Below are 23,810 nucleotides of genomic sequence, written 5' to 3'. Positions count from 1 at the left end.
CAATGTACTGTGTAATTTGGTGGGGAATTTCTTACACGGGATGGAAATTACATCACAGGAAGAAAAAATAATACCATCACAGCCCATGAAAAAAATGCACCAAAAATCTGCACTATTTTCTGCAGTAAAAAACGCATTGTCTGCTAGTTGATGTGGAAAAGATGCGTAAATTTTCCGCAGCAAATCCGTTAAGTGTGGACAAGCCCTTAAAATTATTAAAGGTCCCACAAAAAAACGTATACCGCGCTGTATACTTTTTTTTAACATGGGAGCCCATGGTGACGGATGCCACTGATATGTCGGGAAGCTCTAGTGATAAAGTGTCTGGGACAATTATGTCGCTGGAGCTTCCTGCACCGTCGCTCTACCTGGGGAATTTGGTCCTGGGGAAGCCCCTGACAGCATGTGGACAGTGACGACAGAAGCTTTTCCAGGACCAGCATCCCCAGGCAGAGTGATTCCTTGTATGCTTCCTCTGCCGAAGGACTCCGCCCTTGGGGAAGCTTCTGAAATCACTGTCCATACATGGACAGTGATTCAGATGCTTATCCAGTGTCGGTGTACCCGGGCAGAGCAATTCTTTATGCTTTCTCTGCCCGGGGACTCCCGCTCTGGTGAAGCTTTTAAAGTCACTGTTCATATATGGACAGTAACTTCAGGAGTTTTTCCAGGGCTGGAAGAGGTATATGATGGAAGTCCTCCTAATGTATTCCTCCAACAAAAGGCCAAAACACTATGTGAAGACGGCCTTACAATAGACATGCTAAGACACCATTCAGTATTTTTTAATTTTTTGCAAAAATTAGAGGATCACTGATGGCACAACAAAAAAAGTGATTGGGCAAAGAGCATTGAATTTAGCTGATGCTAATGAGGTCTATAGTTCTTTTTATGTGACTTCATGGTTTAGTTGTTGGAGTCTATTTCTAAAACCAATCCCTCCTAGGAAGATATACATTTTTCATGGCTCTGACTGTCTCCTATTCTCCTTCCCGTCACGCTTCTCGCAGCGCTGTTTGCCAATGACAGCATTGATATTAGGTAAAAGATTTTTCAAACCAGGGATTATTTGTGGCTGGATTAAAGAACCACTTAAATGGGCAGTTACTTTTTGACAAGGATGATGGAAAACTTTCAATGTTGAATAAATTCGGTATGAGTTAAAAATCTCTTATGTGAATACTTCGGTTCTCTTTGTCTAGTAAAAAATAATGTAATATGACAAACATGCGATAATACATTCCATCATAAAACACTGGAAACATTTCATGGGACATATTACTTGGCTGCTATACCACAATATTCTTTATAGAAAAGAGATTCAATCTTTATCAGCTAGAGAAGTGTATTTATGTGCTTAAAAAATGAGAATAGAATAGAGTGTAATACAAGTGGTATACAAACTATAGGACAAAGGGTCTTCCATAAATCGGATACTATGTTTGCATGAGGATGAAGAGTGTAACAAGCATGTCTCCAGGACAGATTTATGGTCCCTTGGGGGGAATCTGATTAAAAGCTGATTCCTAGTTTGTAAACACAGAGGAAAATAATGAAAGAGAAAGATTTATAGGGTTTCTGGGGAGGGGAAGTCGGGAGGAGAGGGACCAGTGCAGGGATGCTGGTTAAAAAAGCAAAGTGTATGATGCATTGAAAAAAGAATGGGGTGGGTTTGTATATAGAACTTTAGGCCAGGCTCACTCGTGGGGTAGCACGGGCATATTTCAAATGTTGACATTACATTTTTATGCAAATTGTTGTTCTTTATTGTCTTTTGCATATGGTTTCTATAGAATATTGCATCTGAGATACTACATGTGAAAATGTTTTTTTATGTGTATGTTTTTTCTCTATTAAAGTCAGTGCTGTACAGTTACATTGTGATATACATTCCATGTGTTTGTATTTATTAGGCTTTCTTGATAAAATAATCATATTTTGCACATTTTTATTACATAATGTCTACCTCTTTGGGTAATTGGGATTTCTTTTTCATATCTCTTATTACTGAAATGGAAACATTTTATGAAGTTGATAAGCCCTAGGCAAAGTTTAAATTACTATCCCTTGTTAAATAATATATTCATACATTTTTCCATCCTGCTGCTTTTTCTCAGCAAACATTATACAGTACTTGCTCATAAGGTCCCACCGTGCAGTGTGATGGATCCCACATCAATTCTAAACTGACTTCTTTGTCCTTAGTGTAAAGTCCATGCTGGGGGTTATACAATAAAATGTGCAGGAAATTCATATTCTTCCCAATCCATTTACATAGAATACTGCAGACAACAAGAAGGCACCATAAAACATGCAAAACCTTTTCTATGGAGTTGGAGAGTCTACACATAACGTAACACGTATTCATCTCATCACGTGCACCTGGCTGTATTACGAATCTGTGTAGTACTGATCCATAATATGGCACCCACAGATTTCTTATGGCCCATACTGTAGCTCTGCGTGTATTATATTTCACACAGAAACACGTTTTTTATTTCGTTTTTTCTCATGAAATCTGTGCGATTCCCTTAGAGTAAGTTCGTGACATGTTCCACTGGACAGCATATTATAGAGGTATTCTCCCCTAGAAGCATTGTTTCTTGGGAACAATACAATGAATCACAAAGACACCAAACGGCGGCATTGCTAAGGGCATGAGTATTTAGAGATTGAAAATAAAGAAGCAGACTTGGAACCTCTATGGAGGTTCCTTTTTTAGTCAATTAGCCTTAGGCCTCATTTACACGAGCGTGTGCGTTTTGCACACGCAAAAACCGCTGCGTTTTGCGCGCGCAAAAGGCACTTAACAGCTGCGTGTGTCATCAGTGTATGATTTTCTCGCAGCCGCCATCATTATGACACTCCGTTTGGATGTTTGTAAACAGAAAAGCACGTGGTGCTTTTCTGTTTACATTCACAGTTTGACAGCAGTTGCGCTAATCACGCTGTTCGCACGGAAGTGCTTCCGTGCAGTGCGCGTGATTTTCACGCACCCATTGACTTCAATGGGTGCGTGATGCGCGAACAGCGCACAAATATAGGACATGTCGTGAGTTTTTTTCAGCGGACTCACGCTGAGCAAAACTCACGGACTGTCTGCATGCCCCCATAGACTATTATAGGTCCGTACGACACGCGTGAAAAGCACGCGCGTCGCACAGGACGTATATCACGCTCGTGTAAACGAGGCCTTATGGCTATTTTGTGAGACTGTTGTCTAGTCCATTAATTATTAAGAAATACATGTATTATAGTTCTATGTAGTCATATTATGTGATCTGTAGTTATGAGGTCATTATACAAGCGACATGGTGGCAATACAAATTGGGCAACACTGTTGTATTGCAGCACTAGGGTCCTGGGCTCGAATCTGACCAAGGAAATTATCCGCATAGAGTTGGTTTATTCTCCCTGTGTTTGCGTAGGTTTCCTCTAACACTCAAAAACATACTGATAAGTTATGATATACTGAGGTGACTTTCTATTGAATGACACGAGTTTGCGAGTGTATGTTTGAAATAGGGAGATTTGATTTTTATATTATAAGTTTGCTTCTTTACCCAGAGATTTATATTGTTCAGTATGCTATCTTATTCTATTTTTCATATGTTTCGTCTATTTTTTATAGTTGGCCTTTCCTGTGTAAATCACAACACCAAAAAATATTTGATAGTACACACATCCTGTATTATATACAAGTTTGGATTATACTGTAGGTTTACAGTAGCACTGTTCTGGATTTTGAATTGAATTTGAAGAAGTTTTATTATGTTTCGGTACATAGTGGTTGGAATTGTCATTTATCAGCTCACGGTCTAATGCAGTGTATTCTTCAGCAGCAAGTTAATAACAGACTAATAAAAAAAAGTTCCATTTTTCAGGGGCATTTTCCAAATCAAATACTTGAGCTTAAAAAAAAATGCTGCAGAGGCTCTGTTCAGATCTGTGTCGGAGGATCCGTAGGAAGCCTCCATTGTAAATTCCGTAATTTTTGCGGGACAAAACAGTGCAGCATGCAGTGCTATTTCGTCCGGCAAAATGGTGGAAGCCATGGCAGAACCCATTAAAGTCAATAGGTTCCGTCAGGCGTTGTTGCATTTGTTCATGCACTGGATCTGACGCTTCAGTTTTTTCCGTTCTACTTTTCCTCTGACTGAATAGAATAGTGGAAATCATAGCACAGATGTGAACAGAGTCTTATATAACTAGTGTGCTTTAATTTCTGCCTTCAAATGCAGGTAACAGAGAATGAGACGATGATGTACTATATCAAGAACATGATGGCCTTTATTTCATTGACTGTTACTTGTGTTCAGCGTTACCTGGGCACCTGTTCTACTATCATTTTTCCAATATAAAATTTATAGACCGCTTAAAACAAATACATTTGAAGGACACACAAGCAAAGATCTTCCTGTAATGTGTTCTAGTGTAATGCTTGGTGTGTACAATTCAAACTGACATCTAAATTCCAGGCGCAGGGATTCAGGTTCGTTGATTACATTAGACCAGCATTAAATCAATTTCTGAGCAGACATCCTGCACTCAGGATGACTAAAAGGATTCGCTGACCCAGCGGCTCTGGATTATAATTTGAACCAAATGGCACAAATTAGGGGCAGGTAACGTTCTATAGCACAGAGCGTTGGGCCGAGTTCACACATAGTGGACCGAATATTGCACCCAGATCTTTGATCTTACTGTCTTTTGAAAGATAAAGTACGATTCTGGGCTTTACTGCACCGATCAGCCATAATGTTAAAATCATCTGTCTATTATTATGTGGGTTCCACTATAATAACTGACCCGTCGAGGCATTGACTCCACAAGACCTCTGAAGGTGTTCTCTGGAGACTGTGTTCTTTAAGACATTAGTAGAGATCCTTTAAAGGGAACCTATCACTAGATTTTACGACACTAAATCACTAGCATGTTATTATACTACTGGGGTTTAGCGCCCTAAATATGCCCCTCTCAAAACTGTCTGTTTAAGCATTTTTTCTAAAAGAAGTCATAATGCAGCATGCATCCATACGCTTTAATGTTATGGCTGATCAGTGTAAGCTCTATCAACTAAGCTATAATTCCTGATGTTCTAGTCACAGCAGGCATTTAAAGTCCTGTGATGTAATACATACAGTATGTCCTTGGTTATATTGGATAACCTGCCTCAATGGGACCTACAGTATTGTGTAAAGAGTAAAGTTCAGAGTTTTCTTTCGGAGCCCTCACTGAGTGTAATGTCCGTGGCTGCGGGCCGTCAGCTCCAACCTTCCCCCGACAGCTGCAGCCACGAGTCGGCAAGCGCTGGCAACAGCCTCCACCTCAGGAGACGCCAGCGCTCGCGTCCACTCACCTCAGCCGGATCCCGTAGTGTGCTCGTGCCCGCTCTTAAAGGGGCGGCACGCGCACCGGACATTGTGGATGAACTTTGACCCGTGTGTACCCTGGACTATAAGAGGGGTCCAGCCCCCTAGTTCGATGCCTGAGCATTGTTGTGTTCCCTAGTTTGTCTATGTGATGGCCTCCAGTGTTTTACCTGTTCCAGTCCCTGCTCCAGTGCCTGTACCGTTCCAGTCCCTGCTCGAGTACCTGTACCTAGCATTTCATACATTCCCAGTCTAGCACTGAGCTGTGTCAAAGTCGTGCCGTGCTGCATCCATGTCTGACCTGCTTCACCTCGTCTGACGTCCGCCTGATACCTAGTCCCAGCCGAGCCTGCCCTGCTGCTGTCTGAGCTGCCACAGGTACCTATAGAACTATAGACTCTCACCTGCTCCCTGTTGGCCAGCTGCCTTACCGCCAAGGCAGTATGGCCCAGTGGGTCCACAGACCCTTTGTGACACTGAGGGCCTGTTCACATCAACGCTGGCCTTCCAGTTGGCTTTCCGTTCATCTGTTCCGTTAGAGGAATAGATGAACGGAAAGACAAATGGAAAGTATTGCTTCTGTTTGCAATAACATTGATTTCTATGGTATTCTTATGGTTTCAGGTTGCCTCCGTTCGGCTAGGTTTCAGTTTATTTCACGGAAACAATAGAACCACACACTACGCTATTGTTTCTTTAAAAAAATATGGAAATCTAGCGGAATGGCGGCAAACTGAAAAAAAAAATATATATATTCTTGAAATCAATGGTATTGCAAACGGAGACCGTACTTTTCCATTTGTCTTTCCGTTCATCTGTTCTTATGACGGAACAGATGAACGGAAAGCTAAACGGAAGGCCAACGCTGATGCGAACAGGCCCTACCTATATTAGTGACTATTTGCATTATCAAACACATTATTTTCATACATCTTAGATTTGTTGGTTTTTGAGAGATTGTTTGCCTGGAAACTCCCTGGTTCTGATTTGTTCAGGGCATTGAACATGCCAGGCTCTATTTTTCTAAAACCTAATTCATATGGGAAAGTGAAGATGGTTCCAAGAAGAAAAGAATGCTTAAATATTTCTAGAAAAGGGCGTGGAGTGCCAAAAGAGAAGACACATGTCCGTTATAATTCCTTTCACTGTATCAAATAGTGTTTCTACGAAACCCAACATTTTATAATAAATGTGTTTTTAGAAGTATTGGCTTGCATATAACCTCTAAACTGTTTTTTCTATCAACATAAAATGTTATTATACTAGAACTAGCCCATGTTAGTTTAATGATTTCAAGAATCCTATTTTGTTAAGCCTGTGCCAAATATTTTACTGGTGATAAATGTGAAGTACTGTAAAAGTAGCTACCTTCTTAGCTGGTTGAGATGCTGCAGCAGCTGGAGTTTGTAAGGGTGCCATTTGTGAGTAGCTAATATCCGCCGAAGGGATGTTCGACTGATGCCACTCTCCAGTGACATGCAGCGAGTGCTACGCTGTGGGCTCTTGCTGAATGAAGCTAGGACAGCCACTGATGTTTCTTCATTAGTGACAGTTTTCATGCGTCCACATTTGGGCAAATCCAACACTGAACCAGTTTCACGAAACTTGGCAAGCAGTTTGCAAACTGTAGCATGGGAGATGGGTGGTCTCGTAGGGTGTCTTGCATTGAAATCTGCTGCAATGACCTGAGTACTGCGTTCACCAGACATCAACACAATTTCTATCCGCTCCTCACGTGTTAACCTCTGCGACATGTCAATGGCTGTAAACAAAGAGAAGCTTGTAAATAACTCATGAAACAATAAAGTAACGTTAAAACCAAGCACACCATTGTTTTTCTTGTGAAATTCTCGATAAGTTTGATGTGTCACATGACCCTCTTCCCATTGAAAAAACTAAGGTTGGATACAAAATGGCCAACTTCAAAATGGCCGCCATGGTCAACACCCAGCTTGAAAAGTTTCCCCCCTCCCATATACTAATGTGCCACAAACAGGAAGTTAATATCACCAACCATTCCCATTTTATTTAGGTGTATCCATATAAATGGCCCACCCTGTACTTTTGTTTCATATGTTAATAGAACATTTTCCCAAAAGCATTGTGGTGGTAGTAGTCTCTGGCAAACTTGAAACAGGCCACAATGCGTTTTTTGGACAAGAGCGGCTTCCTACATGGTGTCCTTCCATGAACACCGTTCTTGTTCAATGTTTTCCTAAGGCTATGTTCACACGGGGTATTTTGCCGAGTTTTTTGACGCGGAAACCGCGTCGCAAAACTCGGCAAAAACGGCCCGAGAACGCCTCCCATTAATTTCAATGGGAGGCGTCGGCGTCTTTTTCCCGCGAGCAGTAAAACTGCCTCGCGGGAAAAAGAAGCGACATGCCCTATCTTCGGGCGTTTCCGCCTCTGACCTCCCATTGACTTCAATGGGAGGCAGGAGAAAACGTATTTCTCGCTGTTTTATGCCCGCGGCACTCAATGGCCGCGGGCGAAAAACGGCGCGATAATCGCCGCGAAAATCGGTGTGCAGGGAGAGGAATATCTGCCTCAAAGTTCATCTCCGGGCACTGGATGTTACGGCCCATTATGCTATGTACAGAGCCGGAGGCAGTTGGCTCCGTACATAGCATAGCGGCCGTGCTGCCGAACTGTAGCTCTGCTCCTATTTACTTGAATTAGAGCAGAGCTGAAGTATGGCAGCTCGCAGCTATTCAGTGGCCGGAGCCAACTGTTTCCGGCATGTACGTCCGGTGCTCAGAGGCAGCCGGAGCGGCTCAATGGGGCGGTGTCTGGGTGTCAGACCCCCACAGATCATGTACCGATGACCTATCTTGTGGATAGGTCATCAGTTGTCCAGTAGTGGACAACCCCTTTAAGCTTTTTAACGGCAAGCTAGCGTGTAATGTCAAAGTGACTGCAACATATACAGTATGAGTAAAGGAAGGGATAACCACAGTCCATGTGATTCTTTTTTCAGTCTGTAAAATGCCCCAGGTCATGTGATTCTTTTTTCAGTCTGTAAAATGGTGGCCGGCACTCGCCGGCAGCTGCAATTGTGCCGCGATTCATGTGGAATCGACTCACTCATCTCTAGTCCCAAATTTATTCCATTTGTAGATAATTTGTCTAACCGTGGATTGACCGGGAACCATGTACTCCCAGGTTTTTAGCAATGCTTTTGTAGCCATTTCCAGCTTAATGCATTTCTATAACACATCTTCTAAAAGTTGTTTGCCTCGAGGCATGGTTCACACTAACCAATCTTTCTTGGGAAGATCAACTGTTTGTGTGTTATTAGTTTAGTTAGATTGTGTGTGTCTATAAAGGGGGTTTTACACTGGGCGATTATCGGGTAGACGAGCGTTCATCCAAACAGGGCAGTGATCAGCAGATGAACGAGCAAGCTCTCAATCATCTGCTGATCGTATCGTTTTAAAAAAAGTTAAATATTATCGTTGTCAGCAGCACATCTCCCTGTGTAAACAGGGTGACGCGCTGCAGACATGATAATAATGTATGGGGGACGAGCAATCGGAGTAACCCATCCATAGTTCCATGTGACAGGAGCAAACGAAAGCCGATCAACGATGTCTCATTGATCAGCGCTCGCTGCAGCGGCCGATTATCGGCCTTAATTGTGACTTAAATAACATTCAGACCACATTTTATCAGTAGCAATAAAAAGTACCCAGCGCTGCCCGGGTATAACGTGTCGGTCTGTCTGTTCATTGGATTTTTTCCAAGGTTTCCCAGGAGGCTAATCCATGCCCTCGTATTTTCTTGGTTACGGGGAAATCGCTAGTAGCCCTATATACCCCGGCAGTTACACACTGTTTATTTCAATTTTAACTTCCTAAATACCTACCAGCTAAACTTGTATGAAATAGAGTCATAAAACTGTGACAGAGCCTGTTGATTAACAACATTGGCAGTTTTATTACCAGTTGGCCATAGACTATGGTTGGATCATAATTGAAAACAGCATCATGCATGAAAGCCCAGTCATTAGCACGCTGAACATGATGCACTCTATCAGCTTGCTGACTGCCCTAGGTTTGGGCAGGAGTCTCTGCGCTTCGGAGAGAGACCTGTCTGATCTGTTTCTGAGAGCCCGAGTTTGCTGAGGAGTTTCAGCAGCTCAAGCAGCAGTATGACGCATTTGATCAGCTTGCAGTTGGGCAAGAGGAGTCTTTGCAGCTAATAATGCAGCTTTCCTCCTGGCCATCAGTAATCTGATTGGTTGGGTATGGGTAACTGCTCCCCTGTACCTTCCCATCTAGGATTATCTTGTAAAGTGCACTACCTGCTACTGCCAGATAAAAACAACTTTACTATAAAAGCGAATGTCTGTATTCGCTTTTATAGTATTGGATTGTGATCATGTGATAATGGCTGTTAACAGAGAACAACAACAAGCTTGGGACCTTTACGAAAACCTTCTTTAACACCCGATGTACATATGTGCCAAATTTGGGGTCTAATAGTTCAGGTGTTTGGATGCTTATAGGGGACGACAAACAGACTTTCGCTATAATGGCTGATAACAGAGAACAACGGGCAAGGTCGGGAGATTTACGAAAACCTTTCCAGACAACCGATGTACCTATGTACCAAATTTGGGGTCAAATGTTTCAGACGTTTGGATGCCTATAGAGGACAAACATATATTCACTTTTACTAAATAGAATAGCAGAGTTACCCGGCTTCACACTGGTCTATTTGTTTGTTGTTTGTGTGTGTGGTTAAAAACTTAATTTCCTACTGATATGAAGCCAACATATCCAATAAAGTCCAAGTGCAGGGTTCCTTTTTGGAGGCATGATCAGTCTGAAAGGGGTTCAGTTTATGAGAATGCTGAAATCCACAGGCTTGGTTCTGTTGAGATTTCAGCAGCTCGGGCAGCAGCCATGCTTTTAGCTGAAAGACTCCTGTGGCAAAGTGCATGTTCCTTTTTGGAGTCATGACTGGTATGAAAGGGTTTCAATTTATGAGAATGCTCAAATCCAGTATAGGTACAGTTCTTTTACAGCGAGTAACACGTTGAGTAAAGAAAAATGGCTTGGTTGTTATGGAAACCCGGTCTAAAACTGTGTCTATGTGAGTGAGGCTAAGAATGGAGGACCTGCGAGCTTCTATTGGCTAACACAGGTCATCTGATGTGATAAGGAGGAAGGTGCAAATTTGGTGCAGATTGGTCCAGTCGTTTGGCCGTGCATAAATAACAGACAACAGAAATTCATATATATATATATATATAGAGAGAGAGAGAGAGAGATTTAATGCAGAGATCAAGTTAGTTCCAAAATGTTCACTTTTTCTTGTGTATGTATGTGGTTACTGTACTATAAAGACACATGTCCATCAAGATCTTCCTTTCACAGACCCAACCATTTGGTCCAGAGGAAGGCAACAGCTTGGACCTACCAACTGTAAGTTAGCAAGAAGTAGGATACAGATGGGGGGAGTGTGACTGCAGGATAAGACTACACAGGGTTGTTTGTAGTGTTTAACCGTGGAGACACATAGGTCTGCATAGGAGCTGTAGACACAAATCAGTAGGAGACTTTTAATTGAGACTACTTACAGAGTTGTTTAATATTTTTATTTTAAATTGGAGCAATAAAAAAATATTGCAAGCACAGTTTAATGGAGGAATTTAAAGGAATTACTGTCGGATAAACGATTGCTCAGCTGTCAGTTGTCGTGTGTTCGGTACGGCAATCTTTATACCTATGGTAATTTGGTGGCTGGGAACAATTTCTGAGCAGGCAGATAAATGTGCAGTTATATAACAAATATACAACATGCCCTCGACCAAATATTATTAAATAATTACCCAACTTCAAGAATTTAGCCAACAAGTCTACAACAGGATATAATTGCCTCTGTTTTAGGTTAATATTATACACATTCACTAAAGAAAACATCACAATTTGTTTTCTTTCATTTCTGCATAAATGTTTTTTTTTATGGGAATCACTTGCATACGTCTGGGGCATATATTTGGGAGACTGTTTCAAAGGGTCCCAACGAATGGAATGTCCAAATGTGCTGTAAATGTAGCCTAATATGTACACTTTATTACATTTCTCTGTGGTTCTAATGGAGAACTACCTTTTAGTGATCAGATACAGGCTGGTTCTGCCATACTTACACTATTGTATGGAAATTTGTATAGTTCGTTCTAATATTTGGCCTTATATAAACTATACTTTTTTTTTTTTTTTTTTTTAACAATCCAGTTCTATACTGTATGGATGTTTAATTCAGGTACATATGCTGGTATTATGTCAACATAGCTTTTTTAGGCATGGTGTAGCAGTTTGATTTTGGCATGGTATAAGACAATTACTCGGCCACTGTATAGCAGTATTATATTGAATACCAGAGGAGAGCTGACCGCATTTGTGCACTCACCCTCTATAAAGTGAAGAGGAGATCTGGAAGCAGCAAATCAGTTTCTCTATTCAGGCTCTGACATATGCCACAGTATAGGCATACAGTGACATACGTCACCCACATTGTCCTAGTGTAAGAAAAAAAAACTGTACAGTATGCTGTTATTTTTTTTTAACTGCATGCCTCTGTATGGAATAGTGTAGTCTACTGCGATTTTACAGTAGAAAAATAGATATGCTTACGCATACCTCACCCGACGTATGCCAATAGGACATTTTTTTAGCATACGTCCGGCCAATGGAGCCCTGTGGATATGTCTGGCGTAGGCGCTGGGAGCATTCCTGGCGCATGCGCCGAACTTACTATTCAAAAAAGATGTGAATGTTACTTCTTGAAGTGGTTTCCGCACGGATTCCACGTGGAAACTGCAGGTGTATTAGCCCAATTGAATTGGGTGAATCCACTGTGTGAACATACCCTAAAAGTATCTTAATGCGACAAAACAAAATAGAGTTAATGATAACAAAAAAAAGTCTACAAGTTGTACAATAAACGTAATACAATATTTATGGCATAAAAAATAATGGAATAACGTCTTTCTGCTTTTCCTCAGCAGTAAAAATAAATATATATTAAAAAGCCTCCAACTTGTTTTGCAAGAATCAAGGCATATATATATATATATATATATATATATATATATATATATATATATATATATATTATTGCCTTGAATTCTTGTCCTGTGTGCCCTGCATTTTAGTTTTCAGGTCTGCTGCTTGAAGTCATGTTATTTTTACTGTTTTTTACCAAGTTATTTGCTTAGAAATGATTCCCGGCCATAAATGAGAATGACGGATATACTAGACAGATCGCAATGTTATAATGGAATCCTCATACCTAATGGTCATATGTCTGCATGTAATTGTGCATGATGCATCAGTAATGCTATGTTAACAGCCCAGGGTTTGTTACATTGTCTCCAGACAGACTGGTGTCCAAGTCCCGCCCCCTTCCTCTTAGTGACCGTTTCCAGGGAGATGAAGTGTTGTGACAACCTGCATGCACAGCGAGGTGTCCATGAGAGTGAGGCCATTTATCATATTTCAGGAAAACCAGTTTAATAATAGGTCATTTCACTCAGGTAGACAGGAAGTTATATTTAGGAGAAGGCATTTATACCGACCAAATCCATATCAACGCATATAGCGAGGGCAACAGGTAGATCTGACATGAAGGAAATATAGGGAACAGGTAAACAAGGAGGAGGACAGGGCGTGGATGTTCAGCTGCATTGTAAGGGGCCCTGAGCCTATTGACGGCCCTCCACACTGGCTTCTTTACAGAAGGTGAGTAGTACAGTAGAGCTGAAGCTGCGGTTGCTATTTGGTGAAGTGAAGAGGGTGTGTGTTTGGGTAGGAGTTAGTAACTGTGCAACCCTGTGTATCTCTAGGATACTGGACAGGGTTATCTCTCCATAGTATAGGGTTAGGTGCACAGCTATACTCTATGTATCACAGTTGTCCGCCTCGATATATCATTAGCAATATGATGAATGGAACACATAGCCTATTATGAAGAGCATGTCTTTGTTGGTAAAGTATACAGGAACATATAGAATTAGACATATGGACTACTTTTGGCTGGCACAGTTTGATCTATAGGCTTGTGTAACGGCCAAGTACACATCATCAAATTACATAGGTCAAGAGGGCCTGTTAATGCTCATGGATGGATAGCTTTTATAGACCATACTCTTCCTCTGTAAGTATGACTATTTACCTGTATTTATTTATTTATGTGTATTTATTTATTTATTTATTGTGTATTTTATTGTAAATTATAAGATTTGTTTTGTATTCATTCCATTATCTGGTCTTGCTCTTTAGCTACAGAAAGATGGAGCTTCATTGCCCTCCTACAATGCTCTGGCTAATATCCTTCCGGATCCATGGATTCAACAGACATCAAGAGAACGAAATCCCACTGATCCACCGGATCTTCCAAAACAGTCCAGCACAAACCTCACTGCCCAATACCTGAGGTAAGAGCAGGAACCCCCAATGCCCATCCAGTCAAATCACAAGGCCCGACCAAGGTTAAATGATGTCATCAGTACCTGAGATGAGTGAAAGACTAGTCCCATTTTATTGGAATTACATCTCATACTTGTACACCCTCTGGGAACACTTGAGCTGAAATATTTCTGATTTCTTCCAGCAATAATATGGAAGTACCTGCGGACCCCGTGATGGAGCATCAGGAACAAGTAAGCAGAGCGCCTGTGTATATTATAATTAAATCCATAAATTAGAGTTATAAAAAAAATGGCCTGCATACCCAGACACATCTATTTCCCGTTTTTTGATGAGACAGAGGGAAAATGTTCCTTTTTTTTATTTTATTTTTTTCTATATATATTGTATATTGGTATTCTCCCACTCAAAAGAGAGCAATGATCATGTGAGTACGTTTCCTTTGTCCTTCCCAGCAAAATACAGAGACTAAATCAATAGCTATTAATGAATTAGTGAGTGAGAGCAGCATCGGTTCTTAATCTGCAATGTTAGATGCCTTTTTGGGAGTGTGATTTATGCTAAACGTATATAGGCTTTAATTGAAGGAAATACTTATTAAGAATTGTTACTCTGAGGTCACTCTTTTATACTATCTGCTCTCTTTTTAAACTATTTATTTCATGTACATGATATACTTAGATTTTTATTTCTTCTAATAGTGGTTGAAATACTCACTCTGTATAAGATCGCCCCCTTCTGGCCTTGATTGGCACTGCAGCCATTTTCACATTTATTGAGTGGCTAGGCTTGTTTGCAGAAACGCTTAGGGCCTGTTCACATCAGTGTTGCCCTTCCGTTAAGGGGTTCTGTCTGAGGTTTCCGTCGGGTTAACCCCTAAGCGGAAAGGCACACTGAAACCTTAGCTTCTTTTTCCCTCACCATTGATCTCAATGGTGACGGAAACGTTGGTAATTGTTTCCGTTGGTCACCGTTGTGACAGGGTTCCGTTGTTCTTGACGGAATCAATAGCGCAGTCGACTGATAAAGTTTCAGTTTGCCTTTCCGTCGAGGGGTTAACCCGACGGAAACCTCAGACGGAACCCCTCAATGGAAGGGCAACGCTGATGTGAACAAAGCCTAAGTTATGACTCATGCACACAGCAAAGTAAGGCCTCATGCACACTACTTTGTAGCCATGTGCAAGGCCGTGATTTTAGGGTCGGCTGTCAGCGGACTGTCAGCCGCGATTTGTACATGGCCGCGGCCATTATTTTCAATGAGCCTGGATTGCAGAACACGGCCGTAATAAGGCATGCCCATTCTTTCTGCGGTCCAGGCTCCCATAAAAACCACGGTCGTGTGCATGGCCCCTATAGGAATGAATGGGGCCGCAAGTTTTCGGGGGAATTGCAGCCGCAAAAGCACGTTTGTGTGCATGGGGCCTAACACAGAGTACCTACGGGTCAATATTACGGACCCACAAGACAATTGGTGTTTTATTATTCCCTAAAAGCATTACTTCTAGGCGAGAATACCTTGGCACACATAGGCAGGGCCGCCATCAGGAATTTCAGGGCCCCCTACAGCTACATTTTCTGGGCCCCCCTACCGTGGCACCGCCTGTTAACGGTACTCCGTCCAGTACTATATCATGGTACCCAGGGCCGCCATCAGGGGGGGTATTATGGGTACTGATGTGAGAGGCCCGGCCAAACCTAATTGAAAGGGGGGCCCGGCAAACTGCCGCGACTTGCCTTTGGTAGAAAAAAAACAGGCCCCTGCAATGGGGCCCGTTTTTTTCACCAAAAGAATGTCATGAGCTGCGGGCCCCCCTTTCAATTAGGTTTGGCCGGGCCTCTCACATCAGTACCCCTAATACCCCCCTGATGGCGGCCCTGGGTAGCATGGGGGCCGTCAAACACCGCCGCCCGTGCGACCGATCACGCGCACCCGCAAACTCCCGCGCATGCGCACCGCCTGGAACCGCACAGCGAATTTTGAGGCAGATTTTGACCTGCCCACACTATCTTGCCGCGTTTTTTGCCTGCGGCGATTGAGGACAGCAGACAGAAAACGCAGCGAAAAATGCATTTTCTGCCCCCCATTGATTTCGATGGGAGGTCAGAGGCAGAACCGCGGCAAGAAAGGACGTGCTGCTTTTTCTTTTTTCCGCGACTGGCTCCCATTGATTTCAGATTAAATCAATGGGAGGCGGTTTTGGAAGTTTTTTGGTGCTGATTCTGACGCAGTGTCCGAGTCAATATCAAGGCCCAAAAACTCTGAACTGGGCCTTATTGTTAGGGCTTATTCAGACGAACGTGTAATACGTCCGTGAAACGTGTGTGATTTTCACGCGCCTCGCACGGACCTATGTTACTCTATGGGGCCGTGCAGACTGTCAGTGATTTTCACGCAGCTCGAGTCCGCTGCGTAAAACTCACGACATGTCCGATATTTGTGCATTGTTCGCGCATCACGCACCCATTGAAGTCAATGGGTGCGTGAAAATCACGCCCAGCGCTTCCGCAGCCGTATAAACTATGAATGAAAACAGAAAAGCACCACGTGCTACAAACATACAAACAGAGTGTCATAATGATGGCGGCTGCGCGAAAATCACGCAGCCGCGCATCATACGCTGCTGACACACGGAGCGGTTATGGACCTTTTGCAAGCGCAAAACGCCACGTTTTTGCGCGCGCAAAAAGCACACGCTTGTGTAAATCCGGCCTTAGGGTAGGAACACACTAGGCATGAACACTGCAGATTTTATGCAACACATTTTATTGTGTAAAATCCGCAGCGTATTACAGTCGCAGCAGAGAGGATGAGATTTGAACAAATCTCATCCACACGCTGCAAAAATAATGGACCTGCAGTGTGACTTTTTGGCTTTTTAAGTCGCATGTCAATGTATTCTGTGGAATCGCCGCTCCTCTGTTGCGGAAATGCTGCGGTTCTGCCGCAAAAATCACAAATGAGAAAAAAAAAAAAAGGCACTTTTTTAAATTTATAAAAAAGTTTAGACTTCCCCCGGCCGTAGTCCTGGTGACGCGATCCTCTATTCTTAGCGCAGCCCGGCCTCCTGTCATGACGTTTCATCCCATGTGACTGCTGCAGCGGTCACATGGTCTACAGCGTCATCCCAGGAGGCGGGGCTACGTTCAGAAGAGAGAGATGCGTCACCAGGACTACGGCCCTGGCAAGTCTAAACTTTTTTTTCCCTGCAGGATTCCCGCAGCGGACGCGCCTCACGAAACCTGCGCCACTATTTGGTGCGGTTTTGCTGGCGGAATTCCCTGCGGCTCCCGGGATAAGCTGTGTAGTTTTACTCAGCATATCCGCCTAGTGTGTCCCTTATGATGTCGCTCCTGGAGCTGCTGCCGGTCTCTAAATAGGCAGTTGGTCCAGTAGAATTTGGAATTATTTTTTTTTGTGAACCAGCTTAAAAAAATACAAAACTTTTGTGTTAGGGCCTGTTCACATCACTGTTCGCTTCCGCTCCGGGGTTCCGTCTGAGGTTTCTGTCGGGTGAACCCCGCAACGGAAAGTGAAAGTGATAGCACAGTTTCCGTTTCCATCACCATTAGCGCAGTCTACTGCGCTATTAATTCCGTCCGAAAACCAGCCGGAATGGTGACGAACGGAAACCATTAGCGATGTTTCCGTCACCATTGAGATCAATGGTGACTGAAACGGAAGCTGTGCTGTCACTTTCCGTTGCGGGGTTCACCCGACAGAAACCTCAGACGGAACCCCGGAGCGGTGCTTCGTCACCATTCCGGCTGGTTTTCGGACGGAATTAATAGCGCAGTCGACTGCGCTAATGGTGATGGAAACGGAAGCTGTGCTATCACTTTCACTTCATTTCTTCATTTCAGGTACACTAACAGCTCGGCGTTACATTGATTTGGCCGTGGAACCAGTGGTATGGCTATTTCTCCAAAGTGTCCCGTTTTTCAACAGGACACCGCCAGGCCGCATGTTGCTTGTGCTACGGTGAGCAGCATGTGTGGCCTAAACATGCTACCATAGCCTTCAGCTTCTCCGGACTGGTCTCCTATCTAGCACATCTGGAACGTCATTGGTCGTCAATTGCAAAGGGAGATGCGAGCAGACAATCTTAATGATTTGTGTGTCCAAGTGCATACAGTCTGGCATACATTCCTCAGATAACCATTAATAACCTCAATGATAGCATGCCAAGGCGTGTAAGTGCGTATTTCTGCGAGTGGCGCTCATACTCGAAACTGAATAAATCCAGATGTTTGGCATATTTTGTTTCCATTTTTTTTATCATTTGTATATCATTAACATGCCTATTGATCCTGTGATTTCCACAATTCCAAAACTATTTGCTCTTGGTGTTACAGTTTCAATGTTGAGGAGTGTATATATATATATATATATATATATATATACACATGTAGATTCATGTGCTTACGATAATTTGAAGTATTACAGCAGAATTTAATTAAAGGGACTTTCCAAAGTTATTTTAAGACATGTCAATAGGACATATCATACAACACTGATCTGATCCCATAACTTTTAGTGGGACTAGGAATGCTAAATGTGACAAAATACTATTATGCATTGAAACTGACTCAATGCATGGGGCTTTACCATCACAGTTCCCTTCCTAGGTGGTTTTCCTTGAGCCAAGTCTAAGTACAGACTTATATATAGACTAAATCCTATATACTCAACCTTCTTGTCTTTGGGGGACAGTCGGGGGACAGTCGAAACCATCAATTTCCTTTTAAGCTCTCCTTACCACTCTGCAGCACCTTTTATTTGAAAACTTTGAAAAATTTGAAAATTTGCATTTCTGCCAGGTTCACAACAAGTGGTCATACAGGGGATTGCTTCCCATTGGCAACTTCAACAAGTTAAGGATCCATAAATTGCAATAAGTGTGCATTCATTTCTCGATTCAAAAATATGAAATTTTTCCTAAATATTTTTTTTTACATAGCATTTAACTCTTTAGGGACCACCCTTACTGTCTTCAATTCCTATGAGACTGTGGGTGAGATTTACTAAGCAATATGTGCCAGAATTATGTCTCAAATTTTGCCTAATAGATTACCCAAACCTTCTTCATTAAATCCTTTTCTTTTCCAGGAGCTGGCAAACTATCGACTCGCCATGCAGCGTATGGCAGATGACATCATTGCACTACGTCGCCAGATGAGTGGACTGGAGGCAGAAAACAGTGCTCTTCGAAGTGAACGTAGTCTGAATGAAGATGCAGGCCGCAGTCTTCTAAGCGACACAGACATTGATGTCATGACCAAGGCTGAACTGGCAGACCGACTTGGTGAGGAAATACATTCTGTAAACCCACTGAAACAAAATATCCCCGATCCAGCATTTCAGTTACTATGTGCGTCTGAACAATTCTCAGGCCAAGGAAAAGATTATAAATTATGTCCACATATAGAAGGCTACAAAGTCACTCACAAGTATAGTCTAAAATCTAAAATCTAATAATTTAATCATACAATGTAAAAAAGTATTACTTGCAATACTGCAGCTCAATACCAGAGCCTTCAACAAGCAACGGATGCTGCTGCCCTATTACTACTGTGACAAACAACCCTTGGGATAACTTCTAATAAGTTAAGCTACACTACAGACCTCTAGTCTAATGACAAATTGTGGGGAAGTACTCTATGACTTAATTTCATCTATTAACCGTATCCACCAACACAAATGACATAAAGGAAATTCAAGTATAATACAATCCAATTTTCCTATTGTCTTTTCTTCTCACAGTAACTCTAAAGCAAAAATTGGCAAGTGAAACCTCAGAGCTCCGCAGTATGAGAGACCGGATCCAGCAGTTACAGAACGAATTAGTCAGGGTGAGTACCATGGTACAGGAGGGACCAAGAAGGGATAAATACTTTCTGCCTATTAGCAACTACTGATATCCATTTGACCTTTAGATCTTCTATATGCTTGTTCATGACAATTTATTTATAGAAGTGTCCGTCCATATTTTTTTAATCTTAGGACTACTGTATATTGCACTACTTGAAAGGCCACAATAATACTTATTGTAAGTTGTACATGCACACAAACAAACTGAACTAACTGTATACACATAATGACAAACTGGGGTTCCTTGGGCCCACTAGATGAAATTATTCTTATTTCTTAACTGCAGACCCTCCATCTACATATTCTGTGAACGCTCGTTTGCCCGATAATTGGCCCGTGTAAAAGGGCCTTAAGGGTCCTTCTACACTGGCCAATTTTGGCTGTAAAAACGAGCGCCGATCAACGAGACGGCTCGTTGATCGGTGTTCGTTTGTTCCTTTCACAAGGGGCTATGATCATTAATGTATAGGAATGAGTGCTCATTACTACGATCACTTGTCCCCATACATTTCTATCATGTCGGCAGCACATCTCCCTGTTTACACAGGGAGACGTGCTGCTGACAACAATAATATTTTGTGAAGCAGAAACTATACAATCAGCCGATAAACAAGCGTTTGCTCATTCATTGGCTGATCGTTGCCCTGTTTACACTGGGCAATGATCAGAAACGAGTGTTTATATGAATGCTCGTTTGCCCGATCATTGGCCTGTAGGTGGGTGCTGTAGTAGTGGACAATGACTAAGACACAGATGTTGGATTAACTTTTTTTTTACTGTAGACAATTAGAATCGGATCTCTTCCTTGGGAAAAAACAGTGACTGCAGGAAACACATGTCTTCATAAATGAGTGTCGGAACCCGGGCATGAGGTAGCAATGGCGGAATGTTAGGGCGTGAACGTGCACGGCTCAATGTCTGTTTTGTCTTTCCCGTGTGGAAAATTCTCTGGTGCACGACTACGGGATTTAGGCTTCCTTGTCCTCGCCCAGGGGAAAAACAAGTCCAGTACCTGTGCTCCTCAGCGTCATCTCCCTCGTCCTTGGGGCTGCTTCCAGGTCTGGTTGCTGCACCTCTGCACGGCCGTACCTCGGCACGGCTGGACCGCTGCACAGAAGGACCTCTGGACACCGCACGGCTGGACCTCTGCACGGCTGGACCTCTGCACGCCTGGACCTCTGCACGGCTGAACCTCTGGACACCGCAAAGCTGGACCTCTGCACGGCTGGACCTCTGCACGGCTGAACCTCTGGACAACGCATGGCTGGATCTCTGCACGACTGAACCTCTGGACACCGCACGGCTGGACCTCTGCATGGCTGGACCTCTGGACATCGCACGGCTGGACCTCTGCACGGCTGGTGGCTGCAGGGCGGCTGGTGCTGATGGCTCCGTGGTTGGGGGTTTGGGTACTCACTGCAACCTCTTCCTTGGACATCTCGTCCGGCAAGGGTCGTCTCTTTCCGCTCTGTCTCTCCCTTTTTCCCCCTCTCCGAGGCTGCCTTCCTTGGTTCCTCCTCACACCCGCACACACACTCGCCTCTCCCTTTCTTCTTTCTTGTGTCACTTCTCCCGTCCACCGCTTCTATCCTCCGCCACTTCTCCCTCCACCCTTCTCTCTCCTCCCCTCGTCGTGCCCTTCCGACCACTTCATGGTTGCGCTTCACTTCCGTCCCCCTCCTCATTGCTTCCGGAGGCTTTTCTCTTCTTCCGGCGCATGCGCATCACAGCTGACCCAGCCGTTGCCAACGACTGCCCATGTTCCTGCATGACTCCGGACAGGTAAGTACACAAAGGGTGTTGACCACCCTTACAGGCCCGTGTAAAAGGGTCTTTAAGCCACTGTGGATATGCTTTTACTCTAGTTAGCCAGTCTGACCCTGTATGGACAAACTTTTTGGACACTTATCGTGCCTGTCCTGTATTGTTAATACAAACTATCAAATAATACATTCGCTTTGTTTATACCAACTCTCGGTTGGCTTAGTTTTTGTTGTGCATATTTTAGTACATATTAATCCATGCCACTTCCCCACTAAGCCACGCTCCTTTTCTATACATTTTTTAGAAGTGTCTAGAAAGGTGCAAACATCATCTGTTCTTAAATTAGTCTAAAACGAAAAGCCAAAACGTTGCGTCTAGATTGTGTGGGAAATTGTGCAGACACAGTAATCAGACACCAATAAAGCAGATTACCAAGGGTTTCATTTTTTGGTGGACACAATAAAGCAGATTACCAAGGGTTTCATTTTTTGGTGGACACAATAAAGCAGATTACTAAGGGTTTCATTTTTTGTTCAGTCAATAAAAGCAGCAATATAGCGTTATCAGCTATAAGCAGTACTGGAAAGATAGAGGAAAGTGACACATTTTCTTATCTACCCTGTAGTTTATGAGTATTCAGACATTGTTTTCTCTTGGCAGATTCGCAGTTAATATGCCAACACCAGTCAATAACAATCTCATTATAAATAATACAGTACATTCCTGTGAAAGGAGATGTCACTCATATGTTATTTGGTATATTGATCCATACTGATGCGCTTTCTTAATGTTATGGCTTGTTAATGATTTTGTAGAGAAATGACCGTGAGAAGGAGCTGCTTCTACTACAGAGAGCACACCAACAGCAGCAAACTGTGCTAAGCCAGTACCACCAGAGATTGAGCCGGGCAAAAGCCTTCCAAGACACTGTGCGGAAGCAGGAGAAGGTGAGAAACAACCTCATTAGAGCTCGATGTAACCATACAGCATGTAAAAGGTTATATTACTCACACTTTTTAACTACGGTAGTTTTTCAGGAACAAATTTATACAAAACCCATACCATCCAAGTAAAAGAGCAACTGTGCCAATAAGCTTATTAGTTTCTTGCACCACCTGGGCATTCCAGGCCCTGCCACCTCATCTTTATTGAGTTATTTGAGGACTGGTTCAAAATTTTCTTTTTTTTTCTTTCTCCTCAGCCATTAAGATAAAGACTGACTTCTGTGTTTTGGATCATTACCTTGCTGCATACCTCAATTATGTTCCAGCATCAGCTTAAGGAAAAATGACTACGTTTATATTACAACCCCTGTAGAATTGCAAATTATTAAGTGTGACCAAGTAAAGTGTTCCTTTTCATATATATACATTGTAAAAACGTAAACATTTCTATCCTTGCAGCTGCAAGCACGATTTCGGCTAGAAAAATTATTTGCCTCCATCCTCAGCTACTGGCCCCTCAGACAGATGTTAGCAGCAGAATAGTGCATATATTACAAAGTGTGAGCATTTAGGATTATGTTAAGACTTATTTAAGTATTATCTGGTATAATGCAGAATTTTATTTTTTTCAATTGTCCAGGTTATCACATTATCGCGAACCAGCCGAACCGAACTTTTCATAAGTTCGTTCATCTCTAATTATCACCATCATGTTTAATTGTTGGTTTGAGGTCCTACATTTTTTTTTCTCTGGAAGGCTGTATTTGCTTTACCGCAAACTGTCCCACTTTTGACGTGATCATTTAGGTTTCATCTAAAATCTCTTTTTACAAATGCGAAAAAACAAACATTGGTGTCCCTTGTGATTAGCAGTGAATTTTTCCTCTCTTCTCCTGAATCAGAAGAATCCTATTTTTTTATTTTTTATTGTTGAGTCCTAAACCAGTATCTAAAATAGATCATAGACATTCCACTCACAATCTAAGTCTGTGGGCACTGCTTGACAGTCCCCCAGTCTCCAGACAGGGAACACAAGGATTCAACAGGTGTGATTTCAACCTGTCCGTTCTACTGTATCCAAACTTTGTCTGTAAGAAGGTTATCCTCCCCTTGTGAAATAATATTCAGCCAAGCCAAGGGAGAGTCTGGACTGATATTCGCTAGGTCCTTGGAATAGTGTTGGTACTCCTCAGAAGATTCACCTGTGCTTCAGTTCCTTTCTATGATATAACATAACGGTTTTTTTTATATAAACTTTTGTTTAACATCTCTTCTGGGACTGAAAAGAACACTAAACCTAGACATGAATGATAAAAGTATGCAGGAGATAAACTTGCCCACACTGTCAGTCTGCCGAATCTTCTGCATATTCCTAAAACAAACACTCTTGTATAAATCCTGCAGAGAACAAAGGAGTTACT

At 42.6% G+C, this 23,810-nt stretch overlaps 1 protein-coding gene across 1 annotated transcript in view; it reads left to right on the top strand.

Moving 5' to 3' along the window:
• CCDC33 (coiled-coil domain containing 33) overlaps positions 1-23,810 on the top strand; it is a 111,804-nt gene that overhangs the window by 73,315 nt on the left and 14,679 nt on the right. Inside the window, exons 14-18 of the mRNA XM_075857754.1 lie at positions 13,664-13,818; positions 13,995-14,043; positions 18,920-19,115; positions 19,574-19,662; positions 22,261-22,392. Of these exons, the coding sequence (XP_075713869.1) occupies positions 13,664-13,818; positions 13,995-14,043; positions 18,920-19,115; positions 19,574-19,662; positions 22,261-22,392 (621 nt within the window). The remainder of the gene's footprint in view (positions 1-13,663; positions 13,819-13,994; positions 14,044-18,919; positions 19,116-19,573; positions 19,663-22,260; positions 22,393-23,810) is intronic.

Source organism: Rhinoderma darwinii, chromosome 3, assembly GCF_050947455.1.
Source record: "Rhinoderma darwinii isolate aRhiDar2 chromosome 3, aRhiDar2.hap1, whole genome shotgun sequence".
NCBI classification, from domain to species: Eukaryota; Metazoa; Chordata; class Amphibia; order Anura; family Rhinodermatidae; genus Rhinoderma; species Rhinoderma darwinii.
This window is presented reverse-complemented; position numbering and strand designations above follow the sequence as displayed.